Here is an 18,986-nt window from a genome sequence, read left to right as displayed (position 1 = left end):
CACAATGTGCATATTTTAGATTTTTTTAATTGGACACCATTTTAATCATGAGAATCTCTTTCTAATTAAGTAAGGCTGGGCAGTGTATCTCGTCATCAAACGCTAGACCAGAAATAGAAGTTGCCATTTTCCCCCCTACTTCCTCGTTATGCAGACATAAGCACACTTGGCACCATTGAGGTGCGGATGTTTACTTTCTACACGAGATGTTATTTTTCAGTTTTGTCCTAAGAAAAGATTGTAGTGGTAAAATAAAAAGGGATACAAGCTTCACTCCAGTCAAAACAGGCTCTGCGAACATTCGATTCCATTCATTTGCTATGGGCACGCGCTAGTGTTCCAGTTTAGCCAACGTTCTAAAGTCGTTTTCAGCCTTGGGTGAATTTTGACTCGTTCTATTGTCCAGCCTCCTTCTGTATCTCCCTGCGATTCTGGAGTTCAGGCTATTTGAGGGCTGGGAGGGTCACCCTTGCCTGGTTCCCAAAAAAGGTGCAGGGACATGGAGGAAGCAGTTCAAACATAGGTTCTGACGTGTCATTGTCCTGTAGTTGCAACAACTGAATATTCATCTGAAGCAATGCACCAGTGTTGCCAATTCCTCAGTCAGGAAAGTAGCTACAAGTCGCTAAATGACGTCATCGCAGAATTTGCATAATTGGCCATGTGAACGTAATTGTGATGGACGCTGTAGGAGGGGAATAATGTCGTGGGAGACAAAAAGCGAGTAAAAAAACACCCCAAATATGTTTAGAACTACAAATGAACTTTCTTCTATCGATTTGTTTTTTTTATATGTCACAATTCCTTGGGACCGGCAAAAGTGACCCAAAATTAACACTCTGGCAGAGTTACTTCGTTTTTTTGTTTAGTTTCCAGAATTTGGTTTGATTAGGAGCCTACAAGTCACAGTAAAACAAACATTTTTAACCATAATTGTTTTACAGTAGAATCTACATTAACAATCTAAATGGACCAACAAGAGACAATAGAAAAAACTGTCAATGGCAATGTGAGAAAATTATGGTAACTAGTCTGGCCCTAATTCAGGTTAAAAAAAAAATACGTAAACCAGGGCGGGATCAGCCAGCAGCAGCGATTCATTTGCAGTCTGGACACAGAGAGGTGAACATCTCCTGCTCTGACTGCTGTGCGAGGACTGGGCAGCCTGGGAGTGCTTTGGGATGGGGGTGAGTCCCACGGCAGCACCCGCTGCTCGTTGAGAAGAGTAAGAACGATAGGTGCTTTCACGTCAGTCTCCAACAACACCAGAAAAAGTCGCTAGATTTGTCAATAGTTGCTTTTTTGAATTTTTTTGCTAGAGGGGTCTGAATACTCACGAAATATAGCGACAAAGTTGCTAAATTGGCAACACTGGATGCAACGCAGGTATCCATATTGCGGTGAGATGAGACTTAACTTGGTTCGTAGACTGGGACATGAAGTGGTTGTGGAAAGTAAAGGCTTGTCAAAGCATATAACATGGGACCAGTGGGGTAGATTTCGGACAGACTTGCCTTAATTTAAGGTTAGGCATACGGTTAGCGGTGTGGTTAAGCTTACGTTTAAAAATCACATTTGAATAAGATACATTAACTTGACGACCGTTTAACCTGGCTAGCTAGCAAGTCCCACATCAATAATCGCGCAGAACCCCTTACCACAAACGTTCCCGAGCGCAAGGATTGTTCACCGCCACAATGTGCAAAGTTCAGGAACAATTGAACGAGATAAGGTCAAAACACAGATCACCCACGTGCACGTACGATGTATTTTTCCTCTCACCTGTCTTTAGTGGACAAGCACGCCTGCATACGTTGCCATGACAACCAGACTGTCTCAATCGGTGGCGGGAAATAATTCTGCCATTCGAATGTAACATTGTACAACTACATTTGTCGTCTTTGCAAGCTCACACATACAGACAAGCAATCATACAAAAACGATAAAGGCAAAGAATACCATCTTCAGTTAAATGATTATCATCAATTCAAAATACTAGTGCAAGACTCATGTAACTATTTATTACACTGGTCAATCTTGTAGTTTGAGGATAATCACCACCATCCTTTCAATTGAAAAACATTCAATATTTTGTTAGAATATTAAATCATACAACTTTCAATCAGTTAAACTGCTTAATTTTTTTTTAGCAAACTTCATCTGAAAAGCAATGCACTTGTATTTATTTACAAGAATAAAAAGGGACTGAATATATCATAAGATGGCCAAGCAAAGGCAAGTGGCAAAAAAAGCCTTTTCATTCCCCTGCTACTGGGACTTGAGTTTATCTCCAAACAGGGTTATGAAGAGTCCATAGAGAAAGCCGCCTGTAAGGATGAGCAGTGTGCTGGATATGGGCCCGAATGAGAACAGCACCCCAAACAGGTAGAGAAATAGAAGCATCAGCAGGGTTCTGTAGCTCGCCAGTGTGCGCAGACTTAGCCGCGGCCGTCGGTTCCTCTCCGCTGTTCGCCGTGTCTCTGGGCTCCTCTGCCTGCCGTCCGCCACGACCTCGGGGCTGGCCAGGTAGTGTCGTCCCAACCGGCCCAGGAAGTCCGGCCGCGAGCACAGAACTTCCATGTGACCTCCGAACTATGGAGGGGAGAATGGTTCTGATTACGGAATGCTTGGACTATGATAACTCAGATTATGTTAGGCTACATATCACATACCCTCTCATTCACCAGGGACGAGATCTTGAAAAACAGTCTGACCAGGACGGCATTCTCATAGCTCCTGATGGGCTGAAGCTCTGGGTCTCCTTGGTACTCAATCTCAAATCTACGCAGTCCATTGATGATCTGCAAAAACATGACACATTTTTAACAATCCCTCTATGACATGGTTGGGGTTGTAGTTTTGGGTGAGTTGAATAAGTAGTCTGACCTGCATTCGGCCCAGGTCTGTGAGGATGAGTCCATTCTCACCCTGAACACAGTCTGGTAGCTGCCTGGAGTTCCCATCGTCCTGACCAGAGCCCAGGGTTGCCATCAGCTGAGAAAGCTGCCCTGCATTCAGCTGGAGACGAGACAGAATAGCATGACACATTTTCACCCAACATTAGTTGAATTAAGTTTGATTATATCAATTACAGCAGTTTAGCACATGCGAAAATCTTAAGGAAAAAGTCTGTGTAAACCTACACGAAATATCAGACAGAGGTAGTCCAGTGACCTCTCCAGGAACTCGTGGGTCTTCTTGACACATTCCCCAGTGTCATCCACCTCTCCTCCATTGAAGGTGTAGTTGAGGTCGGGGGAGCCCATTCCAAACCAAGACATGAAGGAGTTATTGGCCGCCACTTCAGCTGAGTGATCTGATATCCTCTTAGCTGTCTGCCTCGCCTGGGCGATGATCTGAATGAGCTTCAGGACCTACATCAAAGGAGGATGACAACAGTGACCATGCTTATATGCAGCCTCAAAACATCAGACTAAAGGAGTAGTTGTTGATTGGTTCTAGTGGTGCTGTGTGGCTCAGTTGTTAGAGCATGGCGCTTGCAATGCCAGGGTTGCGGGTTCAACTTCCACGGGGGACCAGTATGAAAATGTATGCACCCACTACTCTAAGTCGCTCTGGATAAAAGCATCTAAATCAGGGTTTCCCAAACTCGGTCCCGGGGCCCCCTCTCGGTGCACGTTTAGTTTTTTGCCCTAGCACCACACAGCTGATTCAAAGCTTGATGATGAGTTGGATATTTGATTCAGCTGTGTAGTGCTCGGGCAAAAACCAAAACGTTTACCCAGGGGGAGGCATGACTGAGTTTGGACCCTGAGCTAAATGACAAATGTAAATCTAAGATGAAGGGCAGGCCTGGGCGGTTGTGAGAAGCAAGAAGAACATCGTCTTCTCCAGAAAGTCAGCAACACAGTACAGTTCAGAGCAATCTAATCTTGCATAGCGTAGATAGTTCATTTTACTCAACTGAGACTACAGTTAACTGATGACAAAATGTGTGAACAGTCAGCCTAGCAAATTCAATAAAGTCCACACAGACTGTGCTTGTAGCAGGTGGTTAACACTAGCTAGCTCACCATTAGCCTCATTAGCACTTTTCTCACAAAGTTGGGTTCAATTCCAGAAATGGGAATTGGAATAACAAACTTGCAAATCTGGAATTGCAATGAAACCACCCCCAAGTATGCTGCCTCCACTCCACTCACCGCGCCCCTCAGCTCTGTGCCGAACATCTGTTTGTACTGGCAGTCCTGGCCCTCCAGGCCGTACACGTGGCTCTTCACCCTGAAAACCCCGTCTGTCACCACGGACTGCCGGGCAGACAGAAAGCTGCCACCGTGGCTTGGCGTGAGGAAGACCCGGTGCTGCCGATGGTGGAGGACGTGCTCCGGCTCCAGAAACAGCTGCTCTCCTGGGGAGGGACAGATAGGAGGGTTAGGGTAGGACAGGTTAGCGATAGCACAGTCTACTGTAGTTGGACATTACTATTAGTGCATCTGCATCACACAAGTATCATAAGACTAGGTGATTGTTTCTGTTCTTACCTTTCTGAATCATCTCTGATAGGTTTGGCTGAGCGAAGACTTTGGCCACCCTGAAGACCATTAGTGCATTTTTGACGTTGACCAGGTCTATGCGTACCACCCTGTTAAGAAAGCCCTGAAAGAGCTTTGTGTACATGAGCAGGTTCTCCTGAACAAACAAGCCCCTGGTCAAGAAGATGGATCAGAACATTTTCGGAATCAGTAAGACAAATACACCAATATTAAACCGTGCCTCTGAGTAAAACATTTCAAGGAAGCACTGCTAGCACACATTTATTTAGCCTGCCCTATACTGTAATCCAACAGATAACTCACCATTTCTCAGGTACACCTTTGTTCTGGTCTGTCTGAGGATTGGTATTCTCTCCTGTGTACCTCCACGGCTGGATGTAGCTAAGCCACGTCTCCAACACCTAAACACAGTGGTGGTATAGAGAAGAGCACAAAAAAAAAGAAAAAAGTGGACCCAATGAGAGAGAGTTGTGATTGACACCAGCCAAGCTGAGAAGGTTGAGGATGGAGTTGGAACACCTACCGCTCTGAAGGAGGCATCTAAAGGCCAGTGACCAAAGCAGTGCTGGAGGAACACATAGAGCTTCTGCTGGACAAAACGCTGCACCACCACCCTACAGAGACAGGGCCACAGTGAATTACAGACAAAACTAGATAGACTGATTTCCTGGAGAGAAAGTGGACCCTGATGTCTGACTATTGGGGTGCTCACTGCTCAGCTCACCTCTTGAACTCTTCCAGGGGGCTGGCGTGGGAGTGGGCCGAGGGCGAGGAGCAGACCTGCTCAGGCTTCAGGCTGCAGGAAAAGGCATGGAGGTGCTTCACCAGGAGACGCACCACCAGAACGTGCTCCTCTGTCGGGGTGAAAGTCTCCTGAAACAGCAGCCAGTCATACAGAGATCCACAGGGGCAGCAGCCAATCACACAAAGCTCCTCGGATAACAATAACCAATCACACATTGGGCTTGGAACATTCCCCTAATCCTGGTTCCTCCCCTAGCCATTGTTACTGTTTCTCAAATTACCCTGCTGTTGAAAAAGCCTAGCTGAAAACAGAATTCAATCCGTGTCTAGCTCAGAAACAGGCACATACAGTACTTCAAATTGATATTCAGATCCATTATTCTTAGAATGAGGAAAGTAGACAATTTGATGAATTATTTAATTGATTTAGGGCAATTTGGTTATTTATAATGTTTTGTATACTGTAGTAGTGTTTGCTCAATGGAAGAATGTGAGATGGGAAAGACAACAATGACACATTAACTAAGGATAGTGTGCAACACAACAGACATCCACATGCTACATACAATGAAAACGCCACTCTTCAAACTCAAAACATGATTTGAAGGCACATTCTCCTTTCAAGGATACTTCTCTATGGGCCAGATCCTACTGTGAGATGTTTGACGTTATGTGAATTTCGTGCCGTCAAAATGGGGTCCATCCAAGGATAGGTCTTTGACTGGTTGCGTCAACCAGGCAGTTGGTTTTACAGAACGCACTGTAACGGCATTCAAATGTTTGTTTTTTTGTTGAAGAGAAGTACCCTTGACCTCCCCACCTTAACCTTAATACTACTCTGTCCTCAGGGCCTAGGTTTACCTCCAGCAGGCCCGGTGGGAGTGGATGAAAAGGTAAAAGTACTTGGTACGTGTCGAGGGTCCCAGAGCCAGGAGGGGTCAGGGGTTGGCACGGCATGCTGGACATACTGAGGCGATAGTGCAGCAGCGCCAGCTGTACGACCCATCACAACCAGGGGAGGAAGAGGAGGGAAACGACAACAACACAGTTGGGAAAGGAGGAGAGAGGGGGAGAAGGGAAGGAGGTGAACATGAGAATAGAAAGGAAAAAAAAGGGATATAGTGCATCCACAAAGGAAAAGGAATGAACACCAAATATGGGCGAAAACAAGAAACAAAAGATATTGGCCACAAGAACACAATGCTATGACAGCTAGGGTGATGCAGTAGCCTTTTCCACACCCAAGACAGGAGAGATTAAACAGTAAATATCCTCATCAATGAGGCACAGAAGACACAACACATGGTTAATAACAGGGTTTGTTATTTTAGGTTGAAGAACAGTCCACAGGTAAAATGATTGTTTCTGTCCAATGGCCATGACAGGTCAGGTTTTTTTTATGGGGGGAGGAAGAGGGGATACTGCATCTCTTACACTATGGAGGACCACATACTTAACTTAAACTATGCAATTTAACAGACTGGGAATTAGAGGTCGACCGATTAGGATTTTTCAACGCCGATACCAATTATTGGAGGACCAAAAAAAGACTATACCGATTAAATCGGCCAATTTTATTTTTTGTCGTTATGACAATTACAACAATACTGAATGAACACTTATTTTAACTTAATATAATACATCAATAAAATCAATTTAGCCTCAAATAAATAATGAAACATGTTCAATTTGGTTTAAATAATGCAAAAACAAAGTGTTGGAGAAGAAAGTACAAGTGCAATATGTGCCATGTAAGAAAGCTAACCTTTAAGTTCCTTGCACAGAACATGAGAACATGAAAGCTGGTGGTTCCTTTTAACATGAGTCTTCAATATTCCCAGGTAAGAAGTTTTAGGTTGTAGTTATTATAGGAATTATAGGACTATTTATCTCTATACCATTTGTATTTCATATACCTTTGACTATTGGATGTTCTTATAGGCACTTTAGTATTGCCAGTGTAACAGTATAGCTTCCGTCCCTCTCCTCGCCCCTACCTGGGCTCGAACCAGGAACACATCGACAACAGCCATCCTCGCAGCATCGTTACCCATACAGAGCAAGGGGAATAACTACTCCAAGTCTCAGAGCGAGTGACGTTTGAAATGCTATTAGCGCGCACCCCGCTAACTAGCTAGCCATTTCACATCGGTTACACCAGCCTAATCTCGGAAGTTGATAGGCTTGATGTCATAAGCACAACGAAGAGCTGCTGGCAAAACGCACGAAAGTGCTGTTTGAATGAATGCTTACGAGCCTGCTGGTGCCTACCATCGCTCAGTCAGACTGCTCTATCAAATCATAGACTTAATTATAACATAATAACACACAGAAATACGAGCCTTAGGTCATTAATATGGTTGAATCCGGAAGCTATCATCTCGAAAACAAGACGTTTATTCTTTCAGTGAAATACGGAACCGTTCCGTATTTTATCTAACGGGTGGCATCCATAAGTCAAAATATTCCTGTTGCACAACCTTCAATGTTATGTCATAATTAAGTAAAATTCTGGAAAATTAGGAGGCCCAAACTGTTGCATATACCCTGACTCTGCGCGCAATGAACGCAAGAGAAGTGACACAATTTCACCTTGTTAATATTGCCTGCTAACCTGGATTTCTTTTAGCTAAATATGCAGGTTTAAAAATATATACTTCTGTATATTGATTTTAAGAAAGGCATTGATGTTTATGGTTAGGTACACATTGGAGCAAGGACCGTCTTTTTTCGCGAATAAGCACTGCATCGATTATATGCAACGCAGGACAAGCTAGATAAACTAGTAATATCATCAACCATGTGTAGTTAACTAGTGATTGATTGATTTTTATAAGATAAGTTTAATGCTAGCTAGCAACTTACCTTGGCTTACTGCATTCGCGTAACAGGCAGGCTCCTCGTGGAGTGCAGGTGGTTAGAGAGTTGGACTAGTAACTAAGGTTGCAAGGTTGAATCCCTGAGCTGACAAGGTAAAAATCTGTCGTTCTGCCTCTGAACAAGGCAGTTAATACCTATCCTAGGCTGTCATTGAAAATAAGAATGTGTTCTTAACTGACTTGACTAGTTAAATAAAGATTAAATAAAGGTGAAAAAAAATAAAAGATCGGCCAAATCAGTGTCCAAAAATACCGATTTCCGATTGTTATGAAAACTTGAAATCGGCCCTAATTAATACGCCATTCCGATTAATCGGTCGACCTCTACTGGGAATGTACTAAGTTACTAGGGGACAGCAGGGATGGGAAGGGTATGGCCTGTACACCATTGGGGATTTGACAGGTGTATGGATCATGACAAAGGGTGGTGGCTAAATGATACATGAACAGAAGTAGAGTTGGCAACCAGCCTAGCAGCCAAATAAACAACAGAGAAGGGCACTGAAACAGTTAATGGTGCCACACACACACGGCATGCACAGGTCAGGCGGGAAGCTAAAGCACTACTACCAGATACACATGCCAAATCAGTGCAGAACATTTGCTCTGCAGTTGCCCATAAGCCAATAATTCAGCAACAAAGAAAATAAAAAAAGCCTGCCTTTCAAAAATAATTACAAATGCCTGATGTTTACTGTGCCCTATTTTGATTGGTTTAACATTGAACTTTGATCATTTTGATAGCATTCATGTTTCCTAATCTGTGCAAATAAGGAGACTATAGATCAGTACAAACCAAAGCCAGACCTCCCTCTGCCTGATTTTCCAGTTACCCTCAAAGAAGCATAAGAAACAGCAACTAACATACAGTATACCCATCTATGCAGTGCAAAGGAGATGGATATAAACTACATTTTTATAGCCCAGGTGTGGGAGTGCAAGTCTTATATAAATACTCCCCTCTAGTTGAAAATAGGACAACCTTTTTGTGTCCCAGTCCCAGCCAGGGGACAGGTTGATTTGACACTGATCACCATGTGGGGTCCATGTCTGTGGCTTGGAGGAAGCTCTAGCATGGCACTTGAGTGGGACGAGCCCTGCCGTTGTTCAAGTGAGGGGGGGGTTCATCAGCCAGTCAGCCGTGCGTTGCTGCCGTGCAGGGGTGAAGGGGGAGCTTGGTGGTGGGAGGGTCCATGTGACATGCTCTTACCTTCACCTGGGGGGACTGCAGCTTCTGGTACATCTCCAAGGAGTAGTGATGCAGCCAGATCTCCACAAAAACCTGGGGGTAACACACGCAAACACACGTCTTATTCCCTAAACACCTGACTGACATCATTCAGACTAAATGCATTCATGACTGACAAAGGATGAAGGAGCCTCACCTGTAGTAATGCCTCTGACCTCCAGATCTCCTGGGCTGCAGGGTCAGCAGTGACCGAGGGTTGATGGGATATGTGGCGCTTGAGGAGGCTGGTGCTGTGGATGCCATACCCTGCAAAAGGCACGCTGGGAGCCCTGGGTGCCAAAGACATAACCGTGAGCTCGGAGTTATAGCATGAGGAAGGAAGGAGAAACTAAGAGGAGCCAAAGGTAAAAGTGTGTGCTCTTATTGGACAAGTTCAGGTAGCATCTTTTCTCACTTACTGATCACAACCCTTTCACATAAACCAGTGGTGTAAAGTACAACTTAAGTCATTTTTGGGGTATCTGCACATGAGTTGACCTATTTATATATTTTTCACAACTTTTTATTCCACTACAATTCTAAAGAAAATATATACTTTTTACTAGCACACATTTTCCCTGACACCAAAAAGTACTCTTCACTTCTAATGTTAAGGCAGGACAGAATTATGGTCCAATAGACGTACATTTCAATACAACAACTTGTCATCCCTACTGCTTCAGATCTGGCGGACTCACTAAACACAAATAATGTGTTTGTAAATTATGCCTGAGTGTTGGAGTGTGCCCGTCTGTCGGTAATAAAACTGTGCCCGTCTGTCGGTAATAAAACTGTGCCATCTGGTTTGTATAGCTTTTACTTTTTCTCAAGTATGATTATTGAGTACTTTTTCCACCACTGTACTTAAGTACATTTCAAACCAGATACTGCTTGAATAAAAGTCTAAAAGTATTTTCCTGGGTGACCTTTACTTGAGTAATTTTATATTAAAAAAGGTATATTTACTTTTACTCAAGTATAACCACGGAGTACTTTTTACACCACTATCAGAAACATTTATTTTGATAAGACCTATCCCCACTGTAGAGTACCTGGGAGCAGGTGGAGACACAGAGCCTCTATTGTCAGCGAATGGAGAGGGAGGAACACTGCCCTCTGTAGGGAGGAAGTACTTGAGGTAGGTGTCCACAAGCACAAAGTACGCATTGTCCAAGCTGCTCACATGCTGGCCCAGAGGGTAGTTCTGAGAAAATCACATCAAAACTATCATGTTAGGTCAAATATGTCTGATTATCATGGAAGTTATCACAAACTATCAAAACATGTACTGTTGTAATGACAGTTGAGTAGGGTTTACCTTTGGTGTGATAAGACTGGAAGCAAATATGAACATGTAATATTCAAATGGATCTGCAGATGGTTTAAGGACATACCACCAGACTACAAAACAAATGTAAATAATGTAAGCAAACATTGTCATTGTCCACATTGTATGTTTGTGAGAAGGTGAGGACAGAGTGAGTTTGAGTTTGAGCATCAAGGATACTGAGCGCCAAGCTGAGTGTCTGGAGACCAGACAGAGGAAACTGCAGCTTGTTGTGAAAAAGTGGACAATCTGGGAGGACACCTTCCTGTATAGATGCCTTTACAGGACCCTGCAAGAGAAAATAACATCCAAGCTTTACACCAATCACTGTTGTGGACGACCTTGCTATGTTTCAAATTGAGAAAAGAAAAAATGTTTAAAAAGGGATGAGACGTACAGGGAGAAAGCTGACAGGTATTTCATACTTGTACTCTTCTGCTTGAAGCTTGTACACAAGCTTCATCATTGGCCCACTGAAAAGCATATACAATCATAATTAAGGTAGTATACAGTACATTACTATTTTTCGAAAAATGCTTTTTATAAAGTCATTTAGGCTGCGGCGGCAGGTAGCCTAGTGGTAAGAGCGTTGGGCCAAAAAAGGTTGCTGGATCGAATCCTCGAGCTGACATGATAAAAATATGTTGTTCTGCCCCTGAACAAGGCAGTTAACCCACTGTTCCCCGGTAGGCCGTCATTGTAAATAATAATTTTTTCTTAACCGACTTGCCTAGTTAAATAAATGTCCAATTAAAAAATAAGAATAAAATGTAATGTTCCTGAGGGGTTGTCATAGACACACAGTAATGGTACAAAAGAGACATTGTCACATTGTACAGCAACATACATTTGATTTTCTATGTATTTTTTCACCTTTATTTAACCAGGTAGGCAAGTTGAGAACAAGTTCTCATTTACAATTGCGACCTGGCCAAGATAAAGCAAAGCAGTTCGACACATACAACAACACAGTTACACATACAGTGCATTCGGAAAGTTTTCAGACACCTTAACCTTTTCCACATTGTTATGTTACAGCCTTATTCTAAAGTGGATCAAATACATTTTTCCCCCTCTTCAAATCTACACACAATACCTCAATGACGAAGCGAAAACAGGTTTAGAATTTTTTTGCAAATTACAAATAAAAAAAACAGATACCTTATTTACATAAGTATTCAGACCCTTTGCTATAAGACTAGAAATTGAGCTCAGGTGCATCCTGTTTCCATTGATCATCTTTGAGATGTTTCTACAACTTGATTGGAGTCCACCTGCGGAAAATTCAATTGATTAGACGTGATTTGGAAAGGCACACACCTATCTAGATAACAGTGCATGTCAGAGCAAAAACATGCTGTGAGGTCGAAGGAATTCTCCATAGAGCTCCAAGACGGGATTGTGTCGAGGCACAGATCTGGGAAAGGGTACAAAAAACAATTCTGCAGCATTGAAGGTCCCCAAGAACTCAGTGGCCTCCATCATTCTTAAATGGAAGAAGTTTGGAACCACCAAGACTCTTCCTAGAGCTGGCAGCCAGGCTAAATCTAGGGAGAAGGGACTTGGTCAGGGAGGTCACCAAGAACCCGATGGTCACTCTAACAGAGTTCTTCTGTGGAGATGGGAGAACCTTCCAGAAGGACAACCATCTCTGCAGCACTCCACCAATCAGGCCTGTATGGTAGAGTGGCCAGACGGAAGCCACTTCTCAGTAAAGGCACATGGCAGCCCGCATGGAGTTTGCCAAAAGGCCTCTCAGACAATGAGAAACCAGATTCTCTGGTCCGATGAAACCAAGATTGAACTCTTTGGCCTGAATGCCAAGCAGCATGTCTGACCTGGCACCATCCCTAAGGTGAAGCAGGGTGGTGGCAACATCATGCTGTGAGGATGTTTTTCAGCAGCAGGGACTGGAAAACTAGTCAGGATCGAGGGAAAGATTAACGGAGCAAAGTACAGATAGATCCATGATGAAAACCTGCTCCAAAGCGCTCAGGACCTCAGACTGGGGTGAAGGTTCTCCTTCCAACAGGAGAACAACCGTAAGCACACGGCCAAGACAACACAGGAGTGGCTTCGGGACAAGTCTCGAGTGGACCAGCCAGAGCTCAGACTTCAACCCGATCTAACATCTCTGAAGAGACCTGAAAATAGCTGTGCAGCAACGCTTTCCATCCAACCTGACAGAGCTTGAGAGGATCTGCATAGAAGAATGGGAGAAACTCACCAAATACAGGTGTGCCAAGCTTGTAGTATCCTACCCAAGAAGACTCAAGGCTGTAATCGCTTCCAAAGGTGCTTCAACAAAGTACTGAGTAAAGGGTCTGAATACTTATTATAAATGTAATATTTATGTTTTTTTATTTTAAATACATTTGCAAAAATGTCAACCTGTTTTTGCTTTGTCTTTATGGTGTTATTGGGTGTAGATAGATGAGGGGGAAAAGTATTTAATCCATTTTAGAATAAGGCTGTAACGTAACAAAATGTGGAAAAAGTCAAGGTGTCTGAATACTTTCCAAATGCACTGTAATACATAGTGTGTCACAGTGAAGTGACACACACACCAAAGTAACATTAACACCCTATGTGTTTGGAAAGTCTTTAATAATACGTTCTCACATTATCCCCGTTTTAATGACCAACCGTCTTGCCCACTGGCATAGAAAGTTGAAATATATATATATTTGTAACTTCTGGCTTCCCACGGACTGTTTTTGTGCAACCGAATACAATAGGGAGCAACGCTGTAGTGTAAATACACGAGCATTACAAATAGCAGCTAACACCAAAGGAGCTTGTGAGGCCTACCTAGGATCGAGAAAGTCCATGACGATGTTGTACTCATTGCTGCGTGCCTGCAGGAATTGCAGGTTCCAGCCCATGATGACCCCATCCAAACTGCCAAAAACACTCTCTACAAGCCAGGGGAAGATCAGGTGCAGCTCCTGAAGAGAGAACGATATTAATGCTGTCAGTCACAAGCTTACCTCCATTATCCCTGCTTAAGTCTCCCTCCACAACAATGTCATCAGATCATGGAGAGGAAACCTCCGGTGGAAGACAAGAGGATGAATGAGATTGGATAACATGGTTGATTTGAGCTGAATCGGTTTGGGTAGGGATGTTCAATGCTCTTTCTGACCTACTGCCAGATAGATGCTCTTCCTCTGTAACGCGCACACGCAGTGTGAGGCATCTGCAGTGTAGCAGCTGTTCCTGAGACACTGATTTCCAGGAACTGTGTCACCCTACCCTGAGATCCCCTCTGATCCCACCATACCACACAGTAACAGCTGCCTAAACACATTCCACATTGGCATGAAAGCCTGGAGAATCCAACTTATGGGTCTGCCCCAACCCTTTAAAAAAAACAAACACTAGTAAGCGTTTTATATAAATCATAAACCTCCAAGCAACTAAGAATGACAGGGTAGGCAACAACATATCTGCCACACTGATCCTCAACATGGAGGCCCCTCAGGAGTGCGTGCTTAGTCCCCTCCTGCACTCCCTGTTCACCCACGACTGTGTGGCCAAGCACGACTCCAACACAATCATTAAGTTTGCTAATGACAACAGTGGTAGGCCGATCACAACGATGAGACAGCCTATAGGAAGGAGGTCAGAGACCTGGCAGTGTGGTGCCAGGACAACAACTTCTCCCTCAACATCAGCTAGACAAAGGAGCTGATCGTGGACTACAGAAAAAGGAGGGCCGAACACACCGCCCTTTACATCTACGGGGCTGTAGTGGAGATGGTCGAGAGTTTCAAGATCCTTGGTGTCCACATCACCAAAAAACGATCAAGGTCCAAACACACCAAGACAGTCGTGAAGAGGGCCCGACAACACCTATTCCTCCTTAGGAGACTGAAAATATTTGGCATGGGTCCCCAGATCCTCAAAAAGTTCTACAGCTACACCATTGCGAGCATCCTGACCAGTTGCATCACTGCATGGTATGACATCCTGACCGGTTGCATCACTGTATGGTATGATAACTGCTCGTTATTAGACCGAGCAGTTGCCATAGGGTCATGTGTACAGACCAGTTCATCACTGGGGCCAAGCTTCCTGCCATCCAGGAACTATGTACTAGGCTGTGTCAGAGGAAGGCCCAAAATGTTTTCAAAGACTTCAGTCACCCAAGTCATTGTGGAATAATAGTTAAGACATCAAAACTATGAAATAACACATATGCAATCATATAGTAACCCCCCCCCAAAAAAAGTCCTAAACAAATCAAAATATATTATATTTGAGATTCTTCAAAGTAGGCACCCTTTGCCTTGATGACAGCTTCAAATCAAATAAAATGTTATTTGTCACATACACATGGTTATGCAGATGTTAATGCGAGTGTAGCGAAATGCATGTGCTTCTAGTTCCGACGATGCAGTAATATCTAACAAGTAATCTAACCTAACAAATGCTCACCCTTGGCATTCTCCCAACCAGCTTCATGAGGTAGTCACCTGGAATGCATTTAAATTAACAGGTGTGCCTTCTTAAAAGTTAATTTGTGGAATTTCTTTCCTTCTTAATGCGTTTGAGCCTATCAGTTGTGTTGTGACAAGATAGGGGTGGTATACAGAAGATAGCCCTATTTGGTAAAATACCAAGTCCATATTATGGCAAGAACAGCTCAAATAAGCATAGAGAAACAACAGTCCATCATTACTTGAAGACAAGTGAATCCAAAAAAATTGCAGTTGCAAAAACAATCAAGCACTATGATGAAACTGGCTCTCATGAAGACCCAGAGTTACCTCTGCTCCAGAGGATAAGTTCATTAGTTAACAGCCTGAGAAATTTCAGCCCAAATAAATACCGCACAGAGTTCAAGTAACAGATACATCTCAACATCAACTCTTCAGAGGAGACTGCGTGAATCAGGCCTCCATGGCTGAATTGCTTCAAAGAAACCACTACTAAAGGATCCAGGCTGTATCACATCAGGACGTGATTGGGAGTCCCATGGGGTGGCGCACAATTGGCCAAGCGTTGTCCGGGATTAGCCGGAGTAGGCCGTCATTGTAAATAAGAATTTGTTCTTAACTGACATGCCTAGTTAAATAAAGGTTAAATGAAAATAAAATGGACACCAATAATAACAAAAGACTTGTTAGGGCCAAGAAACACAAACAATGGACATTAAACCGGTGGAAATCTGTGATCTCTGCGTGTGTGGTTCCCACCGTGAAGCATGGAGGTAGTGGTGTGATGGTGCTTTGCTTGTGACAATGTTCGTGATATATTTAGAATTCAAGGCAAACGTAACCAGCATGGCTACCTCAGCATTCTGCAGCGATACGCCATCCCATCTAGTTTGGTAACAATCACCTGACCTCAACCCAATTGAGATGGTTTGGGATGAGTTGGACTGCAGAGTGAAGGAAAAGCAGCCAACAAGTACTCAGCATATGTGGGAACTCCAAGACTGTTGGAAAAGCATTTCAGGTGATGCTGGTTGAGAGAATGCCAAGAGTGTGCAAAGCTGTCATCAAGGCAAAGGGTGGCTACTTTGAAGAACCTCAAATATATTTAGATTTGTTTAACACTTTTTTGGTTATTACATGATCCCATATGTGTTATTTCATAGTTTATGTCTTCACTATTATTCCACAATGTAGAAAACAGTCCAAATAAAGAAAAACCCCTTGAATGAGTAGGTGTCCAAACTTGACTGGTACTGTACATGTACTAATTACCTCGACTAACCTGCCCACACCGCACATTGACTCGGGACCGGTACCCGCTGTATACAGCCTCGTTATTGTTATTTTATTGAATTACTTTTTATTTTTTACTTTAGTTTATTTAGTAAATAATTTCTTAACTATTTATTGAACTGCTTTGTTGGTTAAGGGCTTGTAAGTAAGCATTTCACGTTAAGGTCTACACTTGTTGTTTTCGGCGCAGGTGACAAATACAATTTGATTCAATGTTTTATCCAGACTTGACAACTTGCTTCAACAACGCTGGTCTATACAAGCAAACTGCACCTTTGCAGGGTAGTCATCAATGACCTTCACCAGCTCCTGGCACCGCTGGAGAAAAGGTTTGGTGGTCGAGTCAACTTTCAGATTGGCCTGTAACGAGAAGAGAACATCATAAGAGTAGACAACAGTTACTGCTGTCAGTGTTAGATAACTGACGTTTTGTGACATTGACTTGGCTCATGAGAACTTCAGGCAGGCAACATATATTTCACATGTAACTAGCTCATGATGAGCAATACAATATAGGAGTTACCACTAACCAGAAGAAAACTGGGCTGTTGCAAGGCTGGGGCAGCCATATAAGATTCTATTCGAGACGGGTCACGTTTCAAAATCCACTTGACACCTGGAGAGAACACAAAGCAGAAAGGGTTGAGAGGGGCTTTGTTGACATTTCTTTCTGTCAAGCAAACTAACTAGCAGTAGCACCATTGCTAGCTAGATAACTAACGTTAGCTATGAGTACAGCGATGGATACAAAATGTTTAAATATAGGAAGCAAGATAGCTAGCTAGCTAGACGATACATTTAGACGTGGCTGAAACCATGGCTTGGCTGACTAGCTAGCTAGCTAACGTTAGCTAATATCAGCCGGCTAGCACTAACGTCTGCTAGCTAGCTTTCTGTACAACTAAGCTAACCCATCTATAACAATGTGGCACTGGCAGGCAGAAGCTAACGGTACGGTACAAAATAGTCGCATCTCATTATAGAAAATAAAACTGCAGTGTGTTTTACCTCCCACGACTACAAATTTTCAGACTTTCAAGTTCCAATCTACCGCGTTTCCATTAGACACAGCAGCGTGAAGCGAAAATGATGTCATTTCCCTAAAAGGATATGGCACGCGACCGCAGCTTTCTTGTGAACACAGCGCACCCATGTGGATAGTACTTTAGGGAAGGAAGAGTCAGGTAGGCTAATCTAGGTAGATGGCAGTGTTGCAACAAAACAAAACAAAATGTAGTAAACCAAGGTTTATAGCTGGCTCATAGACCATGTGGAATTGTGTTAAAGCAATATTACTAACTGTTAAATAGTGTTACATTTACCTCCTAAGTGTATCAACAATTAATCAATAAGGTTAATCAATCATCATGGATATTAAGTGTGCTTGTGTAGCCTAGTATGTGGCATAACTATTTGGTTTGCGTGTATTTATTTGTGTTTTAATTTCACAGTGACATGCCCCTGTGCTATTGAGTATTAACTCCCAGGGGGCCAGCCCTACTCCACACAAAGCATATTACATCCTGTTTTGATTTAAGTGCACTCACCCCTCACAAATACCCTTGGAGTTCCCTGTTCTGCCTGGAAATTAGGCAGTATGTCAAAATGATTAATCAATGGCTGATGAATAATTCTAATTTCATCACTTTAAAGCAGAGCTTTATTGCAGGTGCATCCCCGTCCAGGCACTCAATAATCTCCTGTCTTTCTCTGTGGAGGCCAATGTGGGTTTATCTGATATGATAATACCTCTGATGTTCAAACACTAAAAACCTCATGTGAAGTGGACATGTGTTCTTCTGGTATTAGCCGAAAGGCAGGTTACCTAGTGGTTAGAGCGTTAGGCCAGTAAAATAAAGGTTGCTGGATTGAATCCCTGAGCTGACATGGTAAAAATCTGTCATTATGCCCTTGAACAAGGCAGTTAACCCACTGTTCCTCAATAGGCTGTCATTGTAAATAAGAATTTGTTCTTTATCTGACTTGCTTAGTTAAACAAAGGTTACAAAGGCAGTGGTGTAAAAAAAACTTTAAAGTACTACTTAAGTAGTTTTTTGGGGGTATCGGTACTTTACTCTACTATTTATATTTTGAACAACTTTTACTTCACTACATTCCTAAAGAAAATAATGTACTTTTTACTCCATACATTTTCCCTGACACCCAAAAGTAATTACATTTTGAATGCTTAGCAGTACAGGAAAATGGTCTAATTCATGCACTTATCAAGAGAACATCCCTGGTCAACCCTCCTGCCTCTGATCTGGTGGACTCACTAAGCACACATGCTTTGTTTATAAATTATGTCTGAGTGTTGGAGTGTGCCCCTGGCTAACCGTAAATAAAAACAACACAAGAAAATGGTGCAGTCTGATTTGCTTAATATAAGGAATTAGAAATTATTCATTCTTTTACTTTTGACACTTAAGTATATTTTAGCGATTACATTTACTTTTGATGCTTAAGTATATTTAAAACATAGGACGGCGCACAATTGGCTAAGCGCTACACTACTTTGAAGACACAAACTAGGTCCAGGAAAGATACTTGTGTAGTGTA

General features: G+C 42.9%; 1 protein-coding gene across 3 annotated transcripts; it reads right to left on the bottom strand.

Moving 5' to 3' along the window:
• Nucleotides 1-1,993: 1,993 nt before the first annotated feature.
• On the bottom strand, nt 1,994-17,655 carry LOC139388464 (sphingomyelin phosphodiesterase 4). 3 transcript variants are annotated; one of them, XM_071135129.1, is made up of 20 exons: nt 17,436-17,655; nt 16,958-17,043; nt 16,701-16,787; nt 13,504-13,640; nt 11,090-11,165; nt 10,873-10,981; nt 10,684-10,736; nt 10,418-10,569; nt 9,523-9,655; nt 9,348-9,419; nt 6,120-6,251; nt 5,239-5,387; nt 5,038-5,128; nt 4,818-4,915; nt 4,503-4,666; nt 4,164-4,369; nt 3,144-3,374; nt 2,887-3,018; nt 2,673-2,801; nt 1,994-2,592 (listed from the first exon to the last, which is right to left on the bottom strand). In XM_071135129.1, the coding sequence occupies exons 2-20, from the start codon at nt 16,994-16,996 to the stop codon at nt 2,269-2,271; spliced, it is 2,514 nt and encodes an 837-aa protein (XP_070991230.1). In that variant the 5' UTR covers nt 16,997-17,043; nt 17,436-17,655; the 3' UTR covers nt 1,994-2,268. The 3 variants fall into 3 exon arrangements, with proteins under 3 accessions (XP_070991230.1, XP_070991231.1, XP_070991232.1); XM_071135130.1 differs by having other exon boundaries at nt 9,354-9,419; nt 17,436-17,512; XM_071135131.1 differs by lacking the exon at nt 6,120-6,251 and having other exon boundaries at nt 17,436-17,512.
• Nucleotides 17,656-18,986: the final 1,331 nt, after the last annotated feature.

The sequence above is a fragment of the Oncorhynchus clarkii genome, chromosome 29, assembly GCF_045791955.1.
Source record: "Oncorhynchus clarkii lewisi isolate Uvic-CL-2024 chromosome 29, UVic_Ocla_1.0, whole genome shotgun sequence".
NCBI lineage: Eukaryota > Metazoa > Chordata > Actinopteri > Salmoniformes > Salmonidae > Oncorhynchus > Oncorhynchus clarkii.
Note: the sequence above shows the minus strand (reverse complement) of the source record. Positions and strands in the feature narration are given on the sequence as shown.

Bases quoted from the DNA above. Each gene is read 5' to 3' on its own strand.
- LOC139388464 (XM_071135129.1), bottom strand. From the start codon at position 16,996: ATGGCTGCCCCAGCCTTGCAACAGCCCAGTTTTCTTCTG. The intron at 10,737-10,872 runs GTATCCTTGATG...AACCATCTGCAG, and splicing joins GACACTCAGCTTGGCGCTCA to ATCCATTTGAATATTACATG. The intron at 3,019-3,143 runs GTAGGTTTACAC...TCTCGTCTCCAG, and splicing joins ACCTCTGTCTGATATTTCGT to CTGAATGCAGGGCAGCTTTC.